Genomic DNA, 26,620 nt, shown 5'->3' with positions numbered 1-26,620 from the left:
TCAAGTGAGATCAAAAATACACGGAAAAAGCGAAATTGGTCGGAATAAATCCTCTTCGTGATAAAGTAAAATTACCGGTGAAACGTCGACGATACTGAAAGACAAACCGGGATGAAATATGAATAAAAAAAGATATAGCTGCGATGACAAACGAAGCAGACGAATTTATCCCGCGTATTTATCATAGTTATCGGGATTCACGCGTGCATCCGACGAACGGTATAAACGACGAAGAGACTACGTATAGCTTTCGAAAATTCGATCTTTCCGACGGATAAAATGAAAGAACAGCCGAGAACCTGACCCGAATTGGCGGAAACAGGAAACCGTTTCTATTTCTAGTTTACGAGAGCAACGATACTTAACGCGAAATTCTACCGGTGTCTCGAATATCTCGAGCGGCGGGAAAATCGGTCGAGACGCTCGCGTACAGGGTGTGAAAAACGCGTAGCCTGCGTGAACACCAGGCGACGAAAGAAAAATGTAGGTCGTTGCTGGAACGCGTCGAAGATATCTGGCGATAATATTAAAACCGCTTTACGTTGGAATAGCGCGATGGCGGCTTATTCGCGAATCCAAGTAGAAGCTGAATTTTCCACCGTTATTTATTCTGAGAACCGTTGCTGGTGTCACAGACGAAATCCGACTAAACAAAGCGATAAAATAGCGAAATTCCAAGCGCCTTAGCATGAGTGACCATCGGGATAACATCCGGTCACTCTATCCGTTCTCCGAAATATACGATCGAAGCCTTTTCCCACTCCCACGAATAAAAGAATTTAAATACTCCCCCTAAAATCATCCAAAGCAGTCTTGAACAGTCACGCCTACAGCTCGAAAGTGTATTGTAAACCAGAAAAAAGATAAAGTTTCTTTTTTTTTCTTAAATTTCTTTTTATTCTACGTGACACTGGTCCGTTCTCGGCCGCAGAACCTTTGCAATTCCGCTCGATTTCTTCGGCCGCGATCGTTGCGCGAATCTCGACCAACTACTTTTGTACGTGTACGTAGCAATGCGTAACGCGATCGCTTGTAATCCTACACGAGCAGAACCCACGGAAGGGGATCATTCATGCGCCACGGATTACTTGTCGGAGTTGAAAACGCATCGTGATTGCGTTCCCTTGATCTTTTGTGCTCGATGCAGAGGTACATTCTGATTCTTTGATGCTGCTTGTTTTCAATAGCGTGTACATACACGTGTAGGAATAAAGATTGATTACGTTGGTGCTTTGTCGGATTAAGAGAATTTGTCCTTACATAGGATAACATTGTTTGCAACGTTAGATAATTATTATTTATCTATGTTAATCACAATGTCATAACCCCTTAACCTACGATTTACGTTCGAGAATTTTGGGCCGAAAACCTAAACAAGCTATTATATCTTACATTATATGTCGCAGATATAGTGACATCGGGCCTTTCTTTTGGAATTTTGGGAAGATCCCCGATGCTTTGGTCTAAACTATTTGTTACAGCTGTACTTAAATAATAGAACTAAGAAGTAGTTGTTGCGATACGATCTGATTACGTTTGCCCGAGATTATGACAGTGGGCTTGGGCTCGAAGTGACACAACTGGTCGCCGAACGTAGCCACGGTCACGGGATGAACGTTTTTACCTAACAGAAGAAGTACCTAACTTGGAAAAATCACATCACAGACAAAACGAAGCAACTAAAGAACAAACTGAAAAAATTCTATTGGCTCACTGGTCGACGCTCCAACCTAAGCACACAGAACAAAATTACCCTCTATAAGACCGTAATAAAACCTGTCTGGACCTACGGAATCCAACTATGGGGAACAGCAAGTAATTCCAACACTGAAATACTTCGACGCTTCCAATCGAAAACGCTAAGATTCCTTATAAATGCACCCCGGTATGTCACCAACGAACTAATGCATCGCGACCTCAAGATACCCACAGTCAAAGAGGAAATAGCAAAATATAGCGACAGATATAGCAAAAGAGTCAAGGAACATCGAAACCCCCTAATTACTGAATTGCTTGATACGTCGGACCAGATCCGCAGGCTGAAGAGACACTACCCGTTAGACCTAAACACTAGATTTAATTAGATACTTATATTAAGCAATATTTACTTATTTAACACTTACTTATAAATTATACTTATCTATAATAAGTATTAACTTATTATAAATAATTAGCCACGTCACTGCGCCGCGCCAGAAAAAATTACTGAAAATTCTCAATGCGAGAATTGACTGTAAATATCGATAAATAAAAAAAAAACAGAAGAAGTACCAATATCGAGGGACACACGCTGTATTAACAAACGAGCCCCAGGTAGGAGCAACAACGGCTCTACGCGGGTCTGTCTGGTAACGGCACCTGGAATTTTGTTGATATCCCCGGTCAATGTACAATTGACAAACGACATCGTATCGGTCTTTTATTCTTGCGATCACCTTGCAGAGTTTACGCACATGGTCTCGTCGATCAGTCAGAAAGATACCGTGCGTCACAGCTAACGTCACTTTGTGTTTCAAAATACGTTCAATTGTACAAAGAGTTTCCCCGTTCACCGTGGATTCGTTATCGAACCTAAGAACATTGTCTTTGACACGAAGAGTGTCGAATCGCCACGTTTAATTGACAAACTCTGTTAAATCGACATTTCTACATATAATTGTAAATATAATCTCCATCGAACAACAACGATGGCTTGTCCTAATGAAGATACGTTACACGCCTCTAAGTCTAACGCCAACCCGACATATATATTATATTTATATTACATGCCCGTAATATTTACGTTTGGCCCGATCATCGTACTACGGGCTATGGCCGTAGTTGTAGGTTAAGGGGTTAATTATAAGAAGAAAATACGAAGGTATCGATATTCCGCTTCGATGTAAACAATAAAGTAGATGATAGGTAAAATTTCTTGCTTTAAATTTAGTATTTCAGTGGATATTATCGAACGTTGATTGTTGAATAATAAATACGAGGCTGGCGTTGACCTTGGCATTATGTAAAACGAATTGATCCAATCTTACGTTGAACGGGTAAAATTCATCGCTTGAAACCGCGCAATCGTATAATTATCAAATCGTTTATGTTATTAAGTGGCATTTCTTTTGCCAAGATAGTGAACTGAAGGAATACTAGTATAGTATACTATAGTAGAATATTTATTAGGTTAAATGGAGCTTCTTTTTATCTTCCTACTTTCAAGCTGGACTGTTTCTTGAATTTTTAACAAAATTTATTTTCCACGCTATCCACGTTAATATTTTAATAAAACAATCGGCGGCATACTTGCAGATCAGGATTGAAAACACTGTATTTGCATTTGACGTGGAACCACAGAATTACACCTAATGAGATAGCTGATGTTTACCAACGTCGATAAATTATGAGATTAAAAACTACGAGCGTTGGAAATACAAAACGAAATCCATATTTGGTGTTGTAAGTTTCTTTCGATATATCGTTCCAATCTTTCATTCTCGGTCCTATAACGTTTAATTATTGCACGGATGGAAATTCAAACAGTAGGATATCTGATACTCTGATATTTCCAACAGAAATATCATACATTGTACCTATATCTCCAGTAATCGGAAGAAAATAAAACAAAGAACAAGAATGAATAAAAACAAAAAATTGGAATATTTTCTAGCATAACACGATTTTATTAAAATACCAGCCAAATATAGATTTTTCCTAAATCAAAACGATCGAATATGTGAAACAGAAGGTACAGTTTGTAATTCCGCGAGTTAATTTTCCCCAGCCGAGCCGAATTATCAGGATATAATCGAAAGGATCTATTAGTAAACGGAAAATATTACGTAATACGTATAATTCGAAAATTTCGCATATTTTTGCATAATTTCCATAAATTGTAAATACCTAATTCAAATATATGCATATTTTAACCAATATATTGAAAATATACATCGAGGTAAACGACGTAATGTTTCTAGAAAAAGATATATAATATATCTCTTGTTGAAAATTTGATCGATAAAATGTTCGACGATAAAGTACGTACATCTGAAACGCTACGTTTACATGTATATTTTAAATATCGGAACGAAAGCTGTAAAAAGATCGCGTAGCAGTGCCGGAGGAATTATCTGTTGTTATAAATTGTATCGATAAATCGTCTTATAGCAAAGTGTGCCTCGGCCGTTGGATTTTGTACGAGTTGCCGGTAATAAAATTTGCAACGGTGGCAATTTTCACAGGCTTTCTTAGAAGATCGGTAACTCGTTTAGATCTTTATAAAATCTTTTCGACGGGAAAAATGTCGAAGCTGCAGCAGCACGACGAATATTTTAATAACAAAAAGGAACAATTCCACGGAGAATAAACGAATCGCCAGGTAACAGTGAATTTTATACCAGGGATTAATTAATAAACCAAAACGATCGATTCCTTTCTTCGCAGAGAACAGAAATGTCCGAACAAAAACTTTCCAATCAACCAAATAATACATAATGATACGTTTAACTTTACAGTCCTTGAACTTTTCGCGTTTCAATATCGTTATCGTTTCGACGAACACAAGTGCCTCTAATGTTTGAAACGTTTTTTCAATACGAGATTAAAAGGGAAAATCGCACAGATTAATACCAATAATTGCTTTGTATTTCCTTGAAATACAAGAAACATGCGCAACAAATACACGATTCAAAAGATCAAAACAGACGTACTTATCGACGTTTCTGTGTATTGCGATCTTCGCGTTGAAACAGAATACAACGATCTACACTACGTTAACTCGGCAAACTTTTCATCTTACATGGTTTTCCATCGTCGCGTCGTTAACGCTGTATCGTTTAATAATTCAGCCGATCGTTTACCAAGCACTCTACTCTGCAGAAGCTAAAACGGTTCCGCCGTCGATGTAATCTATAAAAAATAACTTTATCCATCACGATCGCGTGTACACGTTCTCTCGTGAATGCAAAAGAAAACGAAGCGAAAGAAAGGGAGTAACAGGATCGGTAAAACAATACTTTTTCCGTCGTTAAACGTCGTCCCGTCAAATTGAAGCATCCGTCGCGTCAGGTAATACTGTTTACGAGGCCATTTGATTGCACGCAATCGATCGTAAACGGAACTACCCCGAAGTCGTTTGGTCTCTATCGCGAGAAAGAGAAGGAGAAAGAGAAGGAGAAGGAGAAGGAGAAGGAGAAGGAGAAGGAGAAGGAGGCAACGGAAACAATTGACTTCGCGAAAAGCAGGGAATAACGTGTTACGAGTTACGAGGAAGAACACAACGAGGAAAACGTTGAGGAGCGACCAGAAAGAACGAAAAACGAAGAACGACGGACGGACAGCGGGACGAAAAAGAGAAAAGGCAGTGAACCGTGTGTGGCTCGGATCGTTCCTTTGTGTGTTCGTGCAAGTGGACGATTCGTTGACCCGCGGCTGCAATTTCTCCTCTTGGCTTTCATGTCAGCTCAATTGGCCGGCAAAAGTTGTCGACGCACCAGAAACAGCGCGCCCTTCCTGCACAGAATCTGCTTTCTTCCTATTTCGTAGGTAATATCGATAAAACTGGACGCGAGTTCATCGGAGACGGTGCGGGTGCTGCGCGGTTCGCGATTCAGCAAGCGAAACGCGAATTTCGATCGGTCGACGTACGTATATCGTAGTCGTAAGTGGATTATTTCCTGATCGAACCGGTAAATTAGATATTTGCCGATGGAAATCTTTCGATGAATTTTATGGAAATCCGAAACTTGATAAATCACGAACCTCTGTGAGACAAAAGTAAGAGACGGAAGAGTTCTCTTTCACTTTCGATCGTTGATCGTTTATCGGTTCGAGTAAACAGAGAAAATTCTAGGCAGAACGATATTACGCGCTGTTAATAACAGTACATTTTTATTCGTTCGAAAATATACAAGAAGTCGATACGAATTTTACAGTGGCAGACTATCGACACAACGAAACGAGATAAGTTTCGAAATTCTTTTACGACAGATAGAAAAATGAAATTTCTCTATTTCCAGAAATAAAATCGTTCGTACCATACGGAAATAAAGCGACGCGTAGCTCGCTCCGGTTTGCCACATTTATCGTACGTGTCGAATCGACGCAAGGAGCGAACGAAGCTAAAGAAGTAGACAACGATTATCCGCGAAGGTTTTCCGGTGACGTCGATCGATGAATCGTTCGTTCTTCTCAGAATCTTGTTTCATCGCGCGTTACTTAGAGGGAATCTCTACGAGGAAACATCGCGCGACAATTATACAAGATGCAAATTAGGTTAGTAGCAGCTAAGTTGAAACTGCGACACGTTGGATTTAGTACCGAATACCTAATTACAGCGTACGTACGTGGAACAAGTATTTTTTATCGTCGAAAACTCCTGTCAAAGCAAAGCTTGAACGGTGTTGCGAGGGATTAACAATTCCTATGCAGTTGACCCGAGTCGGTGTTCACGAGCGAAACCACAAAGAGGCCAGACACGGTAAAAATAAGCGTCATGAGTCACCAACACGGCGTGTCAACGTTCTTACACCAGATCGAGGCTGCCATACTGCAGGATGATTCTCGTAGAGTGCCGCTGAACCGACCTCTGGCAATCGTAAATCTCGTCGCGATCATAATTCGTAGCTTCCTTCGTTCAAGGACGTCGCCGGTGCACCGACGAGACCACGTTCTACCGGGTAATCGAACGATATTCTCGATTAAACGGTTCAAGCCGAGTTTCCACAAAAGAGTAGATCTAGTAGTAGGTATTCGCGATCGACCGATGGAATTCAGCGGAGAATCGCACGTGTGCAAAAGCACGTGTGAACTTTTCTCACCGATAAACAACGTCGATCGAGATAGCAGGCTGTATCCGGCACAAACAAAGGAGCGTGGAAATCCAGCATGCCTGTCGATATTCTTCGCAAAGTGGTTTATCGTCTACGAAGATCGCGCAGTTCAATTTGAAGATAACACCTGGGTCTCACCGAGAAAAAAGATGGAAAAAAACGAGAAGAAGAAAAAAGAACGGTGCAAGAACCAGAAGCAGCGCGTGATCTGTCAATAAACTCGTACACAGAGAAACTCGTGTCGAAGGAAATTAGCGAAAGAGAGGCAGCCAGCGCGAAGTTGGTACTCGGGGTCTGCGATGAAAGAAAATCGACGACTTTCGTCGAACTCGATCCGGATAACCGTAGAACGAGATCACCGCACGAGATACCGTTTCTTCTCGTTCTGACGATCGAGAAAACAACTCGCAACGGACGTGCAAACGTCGCTGGACCTGTGTCGCGGTGTCTCTCAGTCGCGCGTTACTTCGTATCACCGCGATTAACATCGTCGAACCGAGAAACTTTGCCAACTCGCGGAAGATTCTCCAGCCGATGCAGAAACTCGTCGGTAACGAGTTCGCTGGAAACTGCGCCGAACACCACGTACCTTTCTTCCGTTACACCTAGATTCCTGTCGATTAACGGGGCCGAACCCCCCTCTTTCTCTCACACGTTGCGCGCAACACGCTCTTTACGCCTTTCGTTCGAAACGCTACGTAGCCTGCACTTGGTCGCTCCGATAGACCAGCCACACGGAACACAGAAATAGAAACGCCGGTATCAGTGTGGACGTCGCGACTCTTTGAACCGTTCCATGTAGGTTTTCCCGCTCGCGACGATCGACGTCCAACGATTCGTACGATTCGCGGAACGCGAGGACGCGACTTGCGTGTCGACCGAGTTCGCTCGCGATACTAACTCGTGCCTCGCCGCTTTTGCACGCTGGAGAACGTAATCTTGTGTATACCGGTTAACGATACTCTGTGCGGGTATCCCTCCTTTTCTGCTCGACAGTTCGCTGTATTCGTCGTCACGTACACTGTACACGAACTCGCTCTTCGTTTCTCTGCTTGCCGCCACGCTGCCTTTCCTTCGTTACTCTGGCCTATGTTCGTGCATCTTCTATCTTCTACCTTCAGTGGGTTCGCCAACGCGTAATTATTAGGCCAATCTCCTCTGTAAGACATTGCAACGGAACACGCGTTTTCCTTGTGTTTTCCTTTCGGAGAAATTGGGTATCCGCGTTTGTTGCGTTCCGTAGGATGGTTGCAACACGGCGAACGATTTTAGACGATGGATAAATCGTTGAAGAAGATATAGGTATTACATATCGATAAATAAATTTATCAAGTTGTTGCGTCTGCGGTTGAAGTACTCCAATATGGCGAATAATTCGAGAGTCGAACAAGCTTGTTTCAAGTACGATATTATATTTCTGGTGTATCTACAGCGGCGAGTGTATAAATAGGAATATTCATTTCTCGATAGTTAGTATCGTACAATATACGAATTTTCGAAAATATTTCGATGGATGTTGCGTTGAAATCGAGAACATGGATTTCGATAAGTTTTCTAAAAATTGGATAGATAGATTTTCAAAATGGACGAGTGGCAGCGGACGAGATCGATGAAAAAACGATATTGGTCGCTGTGCAATCGTTTCGCGGTAGCGTTGTTGATAATTACGAGTGTAATTTCTTCCGATAAAGGTGTTTGTGCCAACGATATATCGCACGAAATGTATTGAATATCGTGCGATTTCGAAAGAAGTACGTACATACGTATTCGATTAGCAGAGATGCCCTCGTGCAATTTTTCCGTACTATATTCCGAGAGAATAGATAGGTTGCTTGATATGAAAGAACAACGATAATAAACACGGAATGAAATAAGTAACGTTTCCACGGGAAATAAACACGCTGGAAATAACTGTCTTCGCGTGAAATACTTTCACTGGCATTAGTACGTCGTGTAATAAGGATTGCATAGCAGCATTGCATTGCAGCCACCGTGGCACGCCACGAACTGCGTAGATTATATCTAGAAAGGGGAAACACATTCGCTCTGGCACAAATTGATATAAATATGTTTCGCTATTTTGGTGCAGCGTACAAAAAAAAAAAGCTATCTGCCAGCAAAATATGTAACCGGAATTTTTGTTCGGTTCACGCTCTGTTAAACATTTGTCTGTATTACGCTCTTTCGTTTCAATTTACGATCGTTTCTTTGTAGCCTGTTAATTAAGAAAGCAGCGGCGTTTCGTATCGCCGAATCCGCTTTCGCGTAATTTATACATTCGAACCGTGAAATAATGCATTAAAGAGAAGTTTGCCGCTGTCTGGTTGAAAGCGAGTGGGAGTCGGAGTTATCTCGTAAAAATAACTCGTTAAAAATTCTGCTTTGTTCGAGGCACGGTCTATTTTAATTATACAACCGCTGGACGAAGGAACTTTTAAAAAATCGCATGGATGACGCGCGGGTGCACTTTAGCCGACCCGTGTCTGCGAAATAGACACGGTCCCAAGAAAAACTTATAGCCAGGGGACGAACGCCAGGCGAATAACGTCTAGCCTATATAATTCGGTACCACTTCATCCTCGAGAGGCGATAGAACAAGCTCAGCGTTTCGCCAAATTGAAAAAGATGCTTCACCGACGAGATATCTCTGCATCTTGCTTCCGAAGAAATTAACGATGTCTTTCTACGGCCCTCGAGGTTTTCTTCGTTTTCAATCCCTCCTTTTCATTCCACTTGCATTGAATTAATTCTAGAGCGATCCCAGACACCGTTGTTCTCCACCGCCATTGTGTTTGTCGTTGCAAACTGCGGATGAGAAATTCGTCGATTCGACGAGTGCGGTTATTAGATAATGTACCTGCTGGCTTTCGATGGGCTTCCTCTTGTTATTCTTCAAACCAGATATTCAAATTCAAACTATTCCCTCTATCCGTCGAGTATCGGATAGACCATGGTTTTCTTTATATACGCGTGTATATCCGTTTAATAATTAAGGAGATTGAGCGTTGTTGGAGCCAGGAAATTCTCGGAAATATCAACGCCGAATAACTCTCTCTTAACAATTTTTCGGCAAGATATTTCCTGGAACGATGACGGGGCGCGTTATATATTGTTTCCAATTTGAACGTAAAAATATGTCGCTATATTTTATTTAGCGCCAGGGTGATCTAGCGACAAAGTTTATGGGAACGGAAACCGGAGTGCGATTTAGTTTGCTTTTTCATAGTGTTCTTTTTTTCGATGCATAAATATCTCGTTCAATTAAAACTAACCTGTCTCGGTGTACACGAGAAAATGCATAATGTGGTAATATAATACTTGAAACGTACATGGAACACGATTGTTTTAATTAATCAAATACGACGTTGTATTTACAAAGTTGTTACGCTACGCGTACAGTACCGCTCGAAAGCATCGAGATATTTGCTTATTTTCGATAATATATAATTTGATTACAGAGTCGCAAGTAAAAACTGTGTGTTGATAAGTAGAGTCGGTTGATGTTTAAACAAATATCTAGAGTTTATTATTCGATGCCTTTATAAAGCAATAAATATTGCTCTTAGCCATTAGCTTTTCATTAATTTATATCTTCTACTAACATTTATATGCTGCTACAAATCGACCAAAGTATGCAGATAGTTCGTCGGTGCTAGTGTATATACAGGGTGGTTGGTAACTGGTGGTACAAGCGGAAAGGGGGTGATTCTACGCGAAAAAAGAAGTCGAAAATATAGAATAACAATTTTTCGTTCGAGGCTTTGTTTTCGAGAAAATCGACTTTGAATTTTCGCTCGGTACGCGTGCGGTACGTTATAACTACGTTTTAAATTTTTAAATTTTTATTCTATATTTTCGACTTCTTTTTTCGCGTAGAATCACCCCCTTTCCGCTTGTACCACCAGTTACCAACCACCCTGTATATATCGTAAAATAATTGGTTTCTCTTACGTCTTCGAATGCCTCGGTATCTTTCATGTTCCGTCAGTATCTTTGCAACGAAGAAATTATACGCTATCAGGAAGCTTATTGATTTCTGATGAGTGTCTCGTTTACACGAATCAGTTAAGCACCGAATGATCTTCACGCGTTGAATTTTTTATCCATGGACAGGACACACTGTTACGCACGCAATGTCGGAGGGACGGTGTTGTCGATTAACAGAACACTATCGTCCTATCCACGCTTCCTTGATGCGTGACGAATTACATAAAATTATGCAACCGAACGTCTATAACAAGATTTCGCTAAAACGAAAGAGATATTTCTCCGAACGCAACCATATTGCGTGCACGTGGCCGTATAGTATAATTATCTGCATCGATTTTACACGAAAGAAGCCTTACGTACGTTACTACTTGTTGATATTGGCGTTGGTTTTACGAATTTTTGTCGATGATTCACGTTGCAACATGAATCTCGATGAACGGAGAAGTCGAAACGTATGTATTTTTCACCGCGAAATAGTATCGTGGCATGCGGAGTAATTAATCCGATGACACAGTTTGCGAAACAAAAATTTTTAATCTAATTTTCAAGCTAAATATAAATTTTCGATTAAACCGCGACTCGCCCACACATATCCTGGCCAGTGGCCAGGCGATCTGCGAAAATTATGTCGAGCAAATAGAGAAGTTACTTGTCACGAAAAAATATCATTCCGTAGGGAAATTTAGTTCTCGGTAGTAGGACTGTAACATGGCGGTGCTTCTGGTAACATGCACTCGTCAACCGTAACGTACCGATCTTACACGTATCGCGATAGAAATAGGAAACGGAAATAGGAAATTTTCTTAGCACCGTTGCGAGACGCCACTATCGCTATCAAATTTGCTAAGTCTCGAACGAACATGGAACTTCTCGAAGTATTATACGAGCTTTTTTCCTTCCGAAGAAAAAAGAAACTGGACCGGAAATACGTACGAGCATATTCACATACAACGATCTTGCTGGCTGAACGTAGACCATGAATCTGGTAATTTATTTTCACGATAGCATCGATCCAACCGATTCTTCTCGTACGCGTTCCAACTGTGACAATTCTGTCTCGTTGTAGCGTTAATTTCCAAAGCGTTTTGCATACCCGCGCACGATATATCCATAAGAAACGTTCGAGTACTTTGCTGTGTCTTTTCTCTTACTTGGGAAGCAAGATATACGAAAGTTTTAAATCTCAAACGTCGTTCGTCATCCTTGCTACCGAGAGCACGCGTCATTTCTATGCGGTATCGCAGCCAAATACGCGTGCATTCGAACACACATGCAGGAATAGTCACAGTGAATCCAGCGACCTCCGACGTACGAAACGGGAACATCGATAGTTTGTCGTTACATCGACGGTCCGTGACATTGGAGCAGCGATACGGAATACATAATGCAACGGTTCCTTGGGCGATGGAAATGGATATAACCAGAAAATATAACATATGGGAGGATTTGATACGCATTATAAATATTCGCGAAAGTAAACATCGCCGTGGAATTAAAATTAGAATGATAAATCCATCGAGTCCGATTTACGAAGAGGACTCGTCCCGTGGAATAACAATGCGAAGCTCACGGCAAGGCTGGACGTTTGAAAAATTGAACACGAACCAGCCAGACGCATTTATTGATTCACCTTTTTATCTGCGCTCTAGTATCTACATACGCGATATACTCGCGTATACCTCACGCTTTCGCTCGACTACGCGAATTATTCGTTTCGACAAAGATTACCGATACGTCAGAAAAGTTATCGACTACGTATACGGGAACGGTGCATGCTCCGTTACGATACACGTAACAACAAACCATGAAAATAGAGCACGAATGTTTTGTCAGCATGTGTGTTTGACGGGACTGAATCAATAATGAGGCGGGGTCAATATTTCACGATAACAAGCGACAGATTATTTTTGAATCGTTCCCCTGACGAATTAGTCGATACGTGGAAATATCTCGTGCATGGTATCGGAGGCGCATAATGCACGATAACGTTTTTAAGCAAAGTAAGCAATACAGCGCGGCTGTATGCTACGTTGGCAGGAGCGTCACACGCCTCGGGAGTGTACGAGGCTGCTGCTCAAGTTTATACATCGGTGGTGCCATCCATTGACATGTAGTCTCATTACGTATTTCTGCTTGGATAGTTCGCAAGTATTAGCGTTACCAGCCGCGCAAGCGATGTCTTCGAAGTTTGCGTTTAACGAAATTTCTACGCTTCCGGTTGAAAGATTCGATATTGCCAACAAAAGTTGTACGAAATTATACAACGTAAATTTTTGATGCCGAATTTTTTACATTCTTTTTCGCTTTTATTTCGTGATCGCCGGTTACGTATTTAACGCGACAGTGAAGAGCGTCTGTGTCTACGATATATAGGTTTTCTAAAAATTGACACGCACCGACAAAAATAGTCGGATTTCTTTCACCGGAATTTTGACTTTTCATCGATATCGTGTCCATGGTTGTTAGGCAACAGTTCAAAAATCTCGTACGCAAATTTTCGAGTCCATGTGCGTCGCCAATAATATACGGCGTGTCACCGATTTGACTGGACCGTGGCCAAATCGTTTTGTGGTCGTTTATGCGCATCTACTTGGAAAGGGATACTTTTTCACCGCATCTAATCACGCATGCGATTTTTTCCCACGGACGGTGAAACGATCCCTACGTGGAAATGTAAAATACAAACGCCTCCTAATATAATCGATATCGGTCAAATAATAGTCGTCGAAATTTACGAACCAATGAAAACGCTCGATCGTAACCTCATCCGTAACAAAGCGTTATTATTCGAAAAGATCGCAATTCGAATACAATTTCTATCAAACGCACCACCAAGTCGAAATTAAACCATCGAACAAATGATAACGGCGCGTGGCCAACAATTTTCGTTGCGAATGATAATTTTTATTAAAATAAAAATTTTACTTTTGCACGCCATTCTGGAGTATCGTGAAGCAGCGGCGTTGTACGTTGTACGAGGACAAGTTAAATAATTATCGAAAATAATCCCGTGTCCTGAACGCGGTCGACACACGGTTGCAATATGCAGCCCCGCGTTATGATAATATCAATAATAAATACTACAATCATAATTACGAAAGGAACTAGCCCGCATTACGGAGAAATTGACGACAAACCTCGTGTATCGTAACGGACTATACTGCGTAACTCGTAGATAAGCACGTATGCAGATAATGATACACTGACTCACGAAAGTATTTGAATACTAACCGTACAAAACTTTTATAACCATATCGCACGCGTCGTATAAAACATTCTGATATTTCATTTAGCGCCGTAATGACATACGACCACCACGATTACATCGCTACAACTTGAAACGAATCTAAAAACCTACCTACGTACGAGTTACGAGCAATTTGGTACGAGTACATATTTCGTAGAAGACACGAGACAATTTAAACGGTCGATTGTTCGTTCTATTAATAAAACGTATTCGATACTTGTTATACGCTCGTAATAATATATTCGTAAAAGACATCTACGAGTGTTGGAAAATACTTGCATGAGTCCAGATATTGGAAGGTAGCGAGGATAAAACGAAACAAAAAATGAAGTAGAAATAAAAGTACGGAGAATGAAGAAGGAAGCAAAGAGCGAAACGCGTTTCGCAGTGACTACACAGCTGTTGCAGATGAGACACAGCAGACACAGCTCACCCGAAATTGTCCACGTGACGCGTGCAAATAAAAAAGAAGCATATCCGATACGGCCAGTCACGGCTATCGTTTGCACGACAAAAATCGCCACCAATTCTCCGACAAGTCCACAAGCACCTGCCTCACGAGTCTGTCATAAATACCACCGCCAATTAGACCTCTATTCAATCGCCTATACGTTACGAAGAAAATTTAACTCACGACGGGGTACGTTGCCAATCGCTCTACGTGTACATCGATATACGTGGTCGTCGAACGATTTGCGTGGATTCGACGCGAAAATTCGCGAATACGCAGAGGTTATGACGCACTACACGGTTCAATCGGGAGAAGAACGCATCGCCGCTCGTATATACGGGCTGTATCATTCTTGACGAGCGATAGAAAACAAAAGAGATACAAAGCACGGAATCTCGATAAATATCGCGTTGTTAATCATCGAGGCACGATGAAAACTTCCTGCGCGTAATCCGCGTGCCGTCCAAATGGAACCATGACTGTAGCCCAATTTCTGTCTTTCGCCGTGCTCCTCCGCCCACCGTGTTTCCCGTCTCCAGGCAACCGAAGCTTGCGACTATCCGTGTGTATATGCGCGCGTGTTTCTCTCTACATACAGATAGTCTCTGGTTTGCTTGTTGGCTATAGTGCGTTGGCGTGTACATATAACGTCACGTATACAGAGAAATAGCATCGATTGCCCTTTAGGCAACGGGCGCATGGACCTGTATTATGTGCTCGCCAATTCCCATCGACTCGTACGCGCTCGATGATATGTTCCATTAACGGTTAATTTGATTATAAAATCGGAACGTCTGGCGGAACAACTAAAAATACGTTTGATTAGTTGCGTGCCGTGGCCAACCGATTAGGATATTACCTTCGCTTCGGTCGCGGATACATTGACCAAACGGAAATAGAGTTTAATCGAACAAGACGAGTGGATTTATATCTTGGAACTTGAATGTCTGGGAATTTCAGCTACGGGTATACCTTGTTTACGTATCTTTATTTTTCGTTTAAGCTTTTTCTTTTTTTTATCAGATCTTACATTTTATTGTCACGGTAAGTTGTAACTTTTCTATTCGTACGAAAGTATGACTAAACGATATGAAAAATACAACTGGTCCGGATTAATTAGCGTGTCGATGTTACGATAAATACAATGCTATGCGAATAATGTCCGTGGTCGCTGTATGGTATACTGTTTCGTGGTGAAACGAGAGGAAATAGAGAATTCGAAAGAGACGAGAAAATATATGTCGTTCTAATCGAAAGTTTGTTTTCTTGATATCCTGGGTTTTATATGGGTTTGAATGGTTTTCAAGTTACGGAATGTTTCGAGTACTGGGAGGTTCGTGACTATTTCTGTTTCTTTTAGGTAAAATATTGAAATCTTTTAATGTTCGAGTTAGAGTTACCGCAAGAAAATGGTCGTTCAACGAATTATATTTATAAAACATATATCGAGGAAACGTCGTTACCGTTACTTATTTGCTGAATGTAGCGAAATATAGACGTCTGGATCTTTCGATGTTTTATAAATTGGAATCTATAAACTGCTTAAATATATTTTGTACAATTTCCCTCCACGAATTAAACAGGAAAACGATTTAACGTTGATTTAATGAAAGAGAGCCATACATATTTTTCAAAGCATAGAGGTGTTAACACTTTTCTTTATTAATCTTTCGAACGGGACAGATACGTTAGTAAATGAAAAAATGTAATCCCCGACAAAATGGGAAAATTGACGTTGTCGAAGATAGATATCCAGAATCCATTTTTATTTCGAAACAAATACCGTGCATATTACAATACATCCCGATAGCAATTATCGAATAGATTTTGCGTTACAGCTACTGAACGAGAAACTTTGAATACTGTTTATTCATCCATTGATTGCTACATATGTAGTTTCAAACGCATGCCACAATATCGCACGATCGTTTATCGCGAATACGAATGTATACCAGTGGCGATTATGCCCGTCAAGAAATGCTAATTGAAATCAAGATAAAGTCGACCGTATAGATGTGTTTCGATGGTTAAAAAAATGCCAAAAATATCAGAAACGACGAATCAGTACTTAAAGTTTTGACCGAGTATTGTAAATTATTTCTAGGTTTGCTAAAAATTAATTTGTAGTTCTCGAACAGTACAGTGTGTACTAGACGTCTAGACGGACAAAAATGTTCGTTTCATCTTTTTGCATTTCATTGAAATATTATAAGATCCACTCGTTGAAATTGGACGAATCGTAGTAACGCGGGAGATGTCTAATTCGTTTCCTTTCTATAAATTATCCGCGGATAGTTTTTATCGTTAAAAAGTTGTTTATCGCCGGCAAAGTTCCGCAGAGTGGGACAATATTCGTCTTGCGTAACTTCCACGAGTCAATACGATACCAAAAACAAGAGTTGAAATATCTTTAGTTTCATCGAACTAAATACACGCCGATATTTACCTCGGTGGTGGGTGAACTTCTTGAAACTGTAAACATCCGAATCAATAGGAAATTCGTACTTCATGGAAACTCGATCAGAAAGAACAGAAAAATGCTTAAAGTTTCTGAGGAGATTGCTAATAATTCAAAACAGAACATTCTATTTATTGGAAGGATCGACGCTTGTCCCGTTAGCTTTCTACGTTTGAAATTAATTTAATTTTAGAAGACTCGTTGTTATCGACAGTTTCGCGTTCAACATTTTAGACCGAATTAACCTGTGTGACGTTGAGATTTAGGATAATACGTAGGATAATACGTAGGATTAGAGGAACGGACAGATCATGCGTATGAATCAAAGCGAATCATTAAATACGCAAGATATCTAACAGGTGGCGCCGGTATTCTAAATAAGTATGAAAATTTCCCTGTAGATTCCGTTTCTTTGATTCTATTCGTAAAGAGAGAAACAGAAATCCGTGATCTGTCGACGATCGCTCATCTCCTTCGTTTTTCAAAAGAAAAAAAGAAAAAGGAAACCAAAAAAAAATAAAAAGAAAAATACGAATCCTCCAATAGACAGAACGAATATCATCCAGCGTTGGTTTTTGAGGGAGGCGGACGATCGAAAAAAAAAAAAAGACAAAAGTACAAAACACAACAAGCGTTTAAGCCTCTCGTGTAAGTAAAAGCGTGACGCGGCAGAGCGTGGCCTTTCGAACGAGATATCGGATTTCGGATTTAAAAGAATAAACGGATTAGTCGGTGGTGAATAGCGCATCTTCGAAGATTAATAGGGGTGAAAGTTAGGAGTAGAGCGGGGCCGTGTTGCACGCGCACCGCCATGATGATCGTATCGCATGCAAAACGGGTAATTGAATTATTTCATCAGCATTATTGCCTGTGACGCGGAAACAAATGGAGTAATAATGCCAGCGAAACACGATTCGATCGGCGAGCGTTTGATAAAATAATGTTTGTTAACCGGTAGCGTTCGGATCGACTTTGGTGAAAAATCGACTGATTCGTTAAAGGGTTGTTTTAATGGCAGGAACACGGATATCGTTGATGAACAAAAATCGCTTCTCGAAATTGCCCCTTATCCGTACTAATACGTAAAGCCGTGGATAATTCGTGCGCTGGAATATTTGGTCCGTTTTATGCTGAATTTTCATGAACGGCCATTAGGAATTACGTTATATCGTGGCGAATAAAACAGGGATTTAAAAAAGGAGGTTAAGTGGTATTGAGAGACTCTGAGTAAGCTACTTTTCCTTTTTACCCCCCCTCTCTCACAAGGTGTCCCCTCGCTGCGATTTTTAAAGGGACGACCGATTTCTTGCGAAAAGTCGAACAGCGAAAGGGAGTAGGATTTATATTTTTAACAGGAGTACGATATCACTCTGTATTTCGATATCCTTTTTGTGTTCTTCTTACATAGTGTTTCGTAATGATACGAATTAAAGACGATAGATGGTAAAATGAAAAGTAACAGCGAGGAAGAAAGATAACGACGGTGAGCTTTTGAACGAAATGAAATGAAATGAAATACGATGTTGTGGTCATATCGTTATTATTATCATAAATATTCTTTCGTATCGTGACAAGCTGAGGAACATAACGAGCATCGATACCAAAAAATTGGCAAAAATTCCGCTAACATCGTCTCTATTACACAAAGAATCGTGAAACTATGCTGCGTGCACGCGAGATTCTCTCTCTCTCTCTCTCTCTCTTTCTCTCTCTCGCTCTCTCTCTCTCTGACACTTTACACTTATTTTATTCTTTCTTCTTTCTATTAGACGCATAATATCTCGTTCGAAAATATCAATTACACCGCTCTCGTGCGTTTTTTTTCTCTCCTTCTCGTTTCTTCGTCCTCGTCTATTCGTTTTTATTTGTTCTCTTTGGCTAATTCTCCGAATGAAACACGTTCCCTATCGAACGCTCGCTCGCGTTAGCTACGTAGAAACGATGACGGTTTCAAAAATACTTATTACAATTAGAAAATCATGTAGAGTATTATTCAGTCGTTGCGATCCTTAATCGATAATTCGTAACTAATACTAGCACACATCGCTCGTTAATACATAATATACATATACATATACATATATATACGATATTCTTCGTATCGCTTCTTTCTTTTCTTTTCCTTTTTTCGTCTTTTCTCCCTAATTCTTTCTTGCTCGATCGTCATGCTTCGTCCGTTATCGCGAAACGACAAATAAAAAAATAAATAAATAATCGTTCGAGCGACGCGAGTCGCAAGACGTGGAATTTGTGCGCGTACCGATTCGAGGCGAACGATACACCGGCGTGAGCAACAGGAAACAACGTTCCAAACCGGAAGCAGACGGGGGAGAACAGTAAGCTCGATATTCATTGTAAACAGAACGTGACTGTGTAAATCGCTTTTGTTGTTCGTTACGTACGAAGGCGTGTCACACGCGGTTGACAAATGTATCGGAGGGAAACGCATTAAATCGAACGGTAAATGGCTATTAATTTAATAAACCGAATACGTAATAACCTTCTGCCGATGGAATTACACGGTGTGCACGCGGATAGAACAGAAAAGCGTAGGGATAACAAACGACCAAATTTTTTCTCTTTTCCAACCGTAAACGGATAAACTTTTCTTTCACCAATGTTCTTTTCTTCCTCGTTTGTTTGGCTTTTTTTTTTTTCTTTATTTTTTCTCCTCTTTCGTCCTGCCCTTTTGTTTCCTCCGTTGCCGCCTATTTTCCCCGCACGAGAGCTTTTCACGACGGCGGACAATTCGCGCGGGAAGAACGTTGTGGCGCAACAGCACCATCTTTTTTCTTCGGTTTCGTTCATCGTCCTCGATTACAAGAATATTAGACGCGATAACAGTAGCAGCGCAAAGTGACTCGTCGAATATCCGATTCATCAGGTACATCTACTCGCTCACTGTTTCTTACGCATTTCCATATTTTGTTTCGTTCTTCTTGCTCGTTTAGGTGAATCGCGTGATGTGATGGAACCGCTTCGTTTCCTTCAAAATTGAAATCGACGCACGGGTGGAAAGACAGAGTTAAAAGAAGAAGAGAATTAGAGGCAATGAATAATGGCAGTGAGAGACGGATATAGAGACAGATTATACACACACACACATATATATATTATATAGAATATACATGTGTATATATATATATATATATATATATATATATATATATATATATATACATGTATATATATACGCTACGAGTTTAGTCCATTGTCGGGCTTTATAAAAGTATGAAAAAGAAAACTGTCATTTTCGTCTTGGAAACGATGCCACCGTAAATGGTGTACTACACATTGCGAACACACGATTTCTGCCAAAGAGAAAGCAAATACATAGTGTCTAATAATAAAATATTCCTCGGACGTTGCCCGTTTCTTCTCCGATTTTTGGCCGATCACGGATGTACCTGTTTTCACGAGAAGTCGGTTCGTCGATCGCCATCATCGTAGAGAAAATTAAGATGCCGCGATACAGCTGTATCCAGTTCTCCGCGATTCACCGGCGAATTTCCCCTGTCCATTGCCTCCTCTGCTTTGCCTTTCTCGCTGCTCCTTCGTTCTTTCAGCTCGAACCAACCGACTTATCCAGCATCTCGAAACTTCCTAATAACTCGTCGTTTCGTCTCGTTTTCCTTCGATCTTCGGCCGCGTTCCTCTTCCTTTCTCTCTCACCGTGGTCCAGAAAAGGGTGTGACGCGGCACGTGCGTCGCCGGAGGACGACCATCGCGCGACACAAAGCGGCCTGGACTTTCTTACAAGCACGTCGATTTATATAAACAGCTCCAAAGCGCGCGTAGTTGAATGCGGTACGGTTAACGAATGGCGATCAAAAGGAACGCGAACAGTCCCAGGACCAGCCGCGCCGACGGCAGCCGCATCTCCGACCTGGACGAGCCGAGAACTGAAAACAGAGAATACACAGGCTGCTGCACTCAAAGTTCTGCGTTCGTTGGATCGGTCGCGTGCTCGCGACGATCGTTCGCCCGGAACGCGATGGACTAATAAATGAATTTGTACCCACCGATTTTCCATTTTGCCTTTTAGACGTACGAAACGGGTTAAGTGGAGTTTCGACCAGGCTGAGATTACGTTTTCCACGATGTTTGAACAGAGAGTATTATGAATTTTTCCCTCGGACCAGACACCAACGCGGTAACAGGCTAAATCGCGTATTTGACCATGCTACGCGCGAGTGTTTCCGCGATACAGTAACGTTGTACTTTGAACCGACAAATGCTTCTCCGCGATTAACGATCGAGCAGAACGCTTTTCCGATCGTTTGGAAAATGAACAGAGTAATCGGAGAACGCGACGGAAGCAAATTATTTGCTGGAAGCGGAAGCTACGAATTTCTTAGATCGTCGAACGAATGGAATTTATCGACGCTCAGGATCCACGTTTACGAACATTGTTCGGGTTAGAATCGTCGCTAATGGATCGAATTACCGATCATCGACGTTCTCCATAGGGCAGCTCTTTTTTTTCAGAGAGAACAAAGCGAGGAGAAGGGGAGCGCGACTACGGGGATCCCCTTGCGTCGAGGCGCGAAACTTTCCGAATTAATACGCGCCATTCTACGTGCTAATACATCGCTGTGTAGTCAGCGATGTAGGTGCTGAGCACCGGGAATTGAAAGTAATAAAACGGCGCTTCCGAGCATAATAACGCCTGCAGAAAGAAAAAAAAATCAAATTGAGGGTACGCTTATGCTTTAACAGCCGCCTCCGGATGTAGGTCATAGAATTTCGATCGAGGCTTTCGAACGATGATGGATGACGGATTTCCTACGCGCTACTGCGAATGAACAATAATTTCTCTCTCTCTCTCTGTCTCTGTCTCTGTCTGTCTCGACGCTTGTACGCGATGGCAAAACGATAAATAACATAGATAGAAGAGAAACGATTTTTGGCCTGTCGACGCTCGATCGCTAGGCTGCACTTTCTCGACCCACTAATTAACCCCTAACCATGCTGACTTGATTTACACTGGCAGTCCCGATCCAGTCACGGGCTTCGATCAAATATTATTCAATGCTCTCCGAGTGAATTAACCAACCTGGATCGCTGCAGTTACGCTTCAAGGCCTCGAATAACATTTGAACGAACCGCGAGCGAACCGTGACGGTAACGCGACTCTGTCTCTTTTCTCCTGGTCTCGTCTGTCATCCCCTGCTCGCCCGCCCCCTTTATCACCGATTCTATCCGCATAAACGACGCTTAATTACGACGCCGGTTAATCGCTAGTATTACCACCTTTTACAATGCTCGTTTGTGCCCGATGGTTAATTTAGTAAATTTAAAGCTGAACGCGTTCCTAACTATACGTAAATCGCGCAAACACCGACCGCAGGCTAAATAAAGTAACATGGCCGCCGCTGATGCCATATGCTGCCATTAATTATCGTTAATAATCGTCCCGTTCACTATTATATCGTATTATAGTTACACTTTGTTACAAACACTCGGGCGGCTTCGCTCGTGTATATTATAAATTAACGTTTATTTATCGTGGCAATTACGCGCAATGGGCGGGCGGTTAATTCGTCCGCAAATCTGACTATCCAGCGGCTCCATCGAGGGAAAAAGGCGAATGGATATCATCATCGGTGGAATCGCGATCGATACGCGATCTAACGAGCAAATATTTCGTTTATCAGGTAACTTGCTTTGCCAGGATCCGGCGGAGAAACGAATACAGAGAAAGGATGGATGAAACGAAAGAGGGGCTCTGCTGCTGCTGCTGCTGCTGATGGAAACTAGAAGAGCCCCGCTTCTATAACGAGGCAAACCGGCTAACTCAAATAACAAAACGAAGTTTTTTTTACAAGCCACGATCAATAAATTCGACCGTGCGTTTTTTTCCTCCAACGAGATGATTTCGATCGAATTGCGACTGGCACACGGCTTATTATATAACGCGTCCTTTCGCTTCTTTCCTCCGTACATTTATTTATTCCCATTCTTGTTTTTCGCCGTCATTCGTCGCTATAGCGATCGTCGTCGTCGTTTCGTCGTTGTTTCGTCGTAGTTTCGTCGTTGTCATTTTCGAGAGGAGCGCGGCGCGCCGCTGAAGTGCGGCTCACTTGACGCCAAATAATCCAAAGCCGCAGCAAATAATCCTGGAATACGTCGGGAATTATCTTCGCCGCAGCCTCGGATTAGCTGGCGTGAAACGAATTATTTGATGGCGTGCCGAGCTATTTGACGTTAACCAGGATAATTCGACCGGTCAGATTATCCCGGACCACGATGTGGACAAACAACCGGATGCTCGGCCGTCGCGCACAGTCCGTTCACGACTCAATGGAAGAAACGAAAGGAAAAAATAGCAGTCATGCCAGTTGCTCGATTTGATCGGTCAAAACCGGCTTCGTATCTCGTTAATCTGTAAAACGGGCGTCTTTCGTTCGGCAGAGTCGTCGTAAATGACGCACGGATCGAAATGCTACCGCAAATTTCGAACTTGCCTGTAATGCTTTGCAGTTTTTGCGCGCGATCGACGACGCGCTCTTTCAACGGATTTTTCTTTATTTTTTAATCTTCGTATAGAAGTGACACGGTTCGAATTCGTTAACGCTATAAGCCTACGACGGTGATTGCGCGGTTTAAGTAATTGGTTTTGCTAATTAAATATTGGAAGCGTATATGTGGAAGCTACGTAAAACGCGACGATGTTTCTGGCGACGATAATAGGAAAAACGAATATTCGTTGATTTAATTGGATTAGAATGGAAACCACCATCTCGAGCAGCCATACCGAACACGACGATTTTTCTAACGAAGATACTTGTGGCTGTCGTAGATAAAGCGTGGCAAGTTTCTCGAGAATAAATCCTCTTTGTTTCAAAATTCACAATCTCCCCTTTTCCTCGTCTTTGAGATATTTATCGGAAAGTTTGGAAATTTCGCTATCCCAGAAACTTATCGTCGCGTTTTAATCCCAACGGTTCCAGATTCTCCGGAATACTAATCTTTAACGTTTATCAAACATCGTTATTTCGGCCCAATAAATTCTCTGGAAGTAACCAATGAAGACCGAAAGTTTGAAAGAGAAGACGGCAATGCCACAGTCTGCAACGGTAAACCAAACCCTCGACAGTATCACTATCAAAAAGTTCAATCAACGACGGGTGGAATGCTTTCCATGAAGCCTCCCCCTCCTTGTAAACACCCCAAAAGATCTAAGAACTCGCTAAGCCTATTATACGACTTAAGCAGCCCTTCTCCTCCCTTCGCAAGAACGCTCTTTCATCCTGTTGCGATCCTGCAATTTTCTGCCTTTCGATCTTACTTTCTTCTTTCCCTTCGAAAGTTGAAGTGTCAAATTAATGACAAAAATTCACGAAACGTTTCGCTCTAGAAGAGAATTCATCGGATTTTTACTTATCAGAGACTGCGATCGAAGAAGGCTGAATCTCTTTCTACAATTTCTAGTAATCGCTCGTACGATCGTTTCATAGAATATCGTACCATAGAAAACTATAAAGCGTGAACCTGCTTCTACATTTACATATCAACGTACAGACGTGGTAGACGCTAATGTTTCTCAATCGTAGCAAACATAAACGAAGTAGTGGTAAATTTGTCGTATAAATTCGACTGCTAATTACGAGATTGCAAGTGAACGTCATAGAAATGCTTCTCGAGGGTTTGATACGACAATAATTCTTAAATGACGAATAATCGCAATCGTTTCTCGCGTTTCTCAAACTTAACGAATCTTCTAACGATAAAAAGCGGTAGAATTCTATGGAAAATTACCGAAAAAGCGCAGGAGAGTTAATATTGGATTGGCAACTACCACCTAATGACAAAATCCGCGATCACTTGGCTGCCAATCCAACAGTTCAGCGAATGAAAATGCAAAGATTCGTTTTACCTTTGACTCCAACGTGTCCATCGGGTTTCTTCTGGCCGGTCTGGAAGTTGGGTGGCGGCTGTAGGTAGTTGATACCGACGATGGTCGCCGCTGGTTCGTAGTGTATCAGCCTCGGTTTGTCCTCCTCGGTGCTGACCTCGGTGCTCTGCCAGTAAATGTCGTATATGGAGGCGCTGCATCGTATTTTCAGCTTGCCCCCCGCGAAATGGTCGTGCGTAACGAGGAACTGAAGGCCGATCTGTGAAATGTGCCACTCGGACTCGTTCGTGTCCAAGGGACTGTACGTGCGGACGTGCGACTTCAGCGGCTGCGTGTGACAATTTGTATGAACAGGTTAAACAGGTGGTCTGCCATGTTCGCGAAAATTCTCTGGCTCCCGTTCGGCTTTCCACCTGCCGATAATTAATCCGAACGTCGTCGTATCGATTTAAGGACAAATTTCAGCCCGATTAATTGGCCGCGATCGAGCAATTTGCTAATCGCTTCGAGCGTTTCCGATAATAAGGTTTCTACGACGTTTAGGGCTACTTGGATCCTTTGTGGTCTTCGACCGACGATAGTTCGCGAACCTGATATGCTACGAGGGTAAAATGTTGGTATTTAATGGCTATTAAAGGCGTCATTACGTATAGTATCGGGAATTAAGGATCCTCCCGAGGGAATTTTCAGAAAAATACTCGCACCATTGATCTTCGTGCTCGTCGGTTGATCTTTCAAACGATCGATTCGTCGACGAATCTCTTGAACGACAACGTCCGATTTTGTAGTCGAAACTGTCTATATATCGAGTGCTTGGTATTTCGTTAATTATTCGAAAATTCTATCAAGTTTGAAGCGATACTTTGTTCGGCGTACTTCTTAGACGATGACATTTATCGTTAGACTGGGATTGTCTATCGAGTGCACGAGGTGCTCGATATACCGTTAATTATTCCGCAATTTTATCAGGCGTTAAATTAATTTAAATTTATGTTGCAATATCTGCTTTCGACCATCAATTTCCAATGTTTTAACGAAAACTTTATAATGGAATATTAATGAACATCGAATCCGTTTAAGGACAGATCGATTTAGAACCATCGGCGAGTAAAACGTAAAACTGGCGCAGAAGTCTAAACGAACGATATAGTAACAGACTTTTATCGTGATATTTTACAACGAGAGAATCGTTCAAACCATTAAAAACGTACCGTTGTAAGTCCGCGGAATTACGTTGTAAGTTCACGGAAAATTACGAATTGATTTTTCGAAAATTCGCTACTTCCGCTGCAGATATTTTCTTTGAAGAATAATATGATTTTTAAAAGGGTGTACGGTGTCGCGTAAGAGCAGAAGACAAGCGCAGCGGCTTTCTGTCACTCCAAACTGCTGATAAAGAGGAGGGTGCACGTCAAAAGTATCGGTATTTCGAGCAACAATGCGATTTTATCGCCGGGCACGCACGTAGCACCGAATTGATAGACAACCGATTCGACAGGACCGTGTTTTGATAACGCCGTCATTACACGTCCAAGAAACTTCGATTACTTTTTCTTCTCTCTTTTATTTTCCTCCCTTATTTTTCGTCATAACGTTGCAACGTTGCTTTTTCCGTAATATGTCATTTTATTGAAGGAACAGACAGGAGAAAAACACGCGACGAGGTTTCGTTAGGTAACATTTCATCGCGAAATCAAATTTTCGCGCCTCGTTCCGATCGCAATATGCGTATTCGTCTCGGACAAAAATGTGCGAAATGCAGTATTTCGCGAAATATTTCGCATCCTGATGAAACAAGAGACGT

General features: G+C 41.7%; 2 protein-coding genes across 3 annotated transcripts in view; both read right to left on the bottom strand.

Moving 5' to 3' along the window:
- The window catches only part of LOC138179207 (choline transporter-like protein 1), a 55,462-nt gene extending 40,857 nt beyond the window's left edge, over positions 1 to 14,605 (bottom strand). Inside the window, exon 1 of one of the 2 annotated variants that reach the window (XM_069111767.1) lies at positions 14,483 to 14,605. The gene's annotated coding sequence lies outside the window, so the exon portion shown is untranslated. Of the gene's footprint in view, positions 1 to 7,401; positions 7,751 to 14,482 lie in introns of those variants that run through there. The other variant, XM_069111766.1, reaches the window with a different exon arrangement.
- A 3,711-nt stretch (positions 14,606 to 18,316) lies between these two features.
- LOC138179208 (cell adhesion molecule 3-like) overlaps positions 18,317 to 26,620 on the bottom strand; it is a 42,148-nt gene continuing 33,844 nt past the window's right edge. Inside the window, exons 5-6 of the mRNA XM_069111768.1 lie at positions 24,838 to 25,144; positions 18,317 to 20,860 (exon numbers count right to left, since the gene is read on the bottom strand). Of these exons, the coding sequence (XP_068967869.1) occupies positions 20,772 to 20,860; positions 24,838 to 25,144 (396 nt within the window). The 3' untranslated portion in view covers positions 18,317 to 20,771. The remainder of the gene's footprint in view (positions 20,861 to 24,837; positions 25,145 to 26,620) is intronic.

This window comes from Bombus flavifrons, chromosome 4, assembly GCF_040668555.2.
Source record: "Bombus flavifrons isolate JBK064 chromosome 4, iyBomFlav1_principal, whole genome shotgun sequence".
Classification (NCBI taxonomy): Eukaryota; Metazoa; Arthropoda; class Insecta; order Hymenoptera; family Apidae; genus Bombus; species Bombus flavifrons.
Note: the sequence above shows the minus strand (reverse complement) of the source record. Positions and strands in the feature narration are given on the sequence as shown.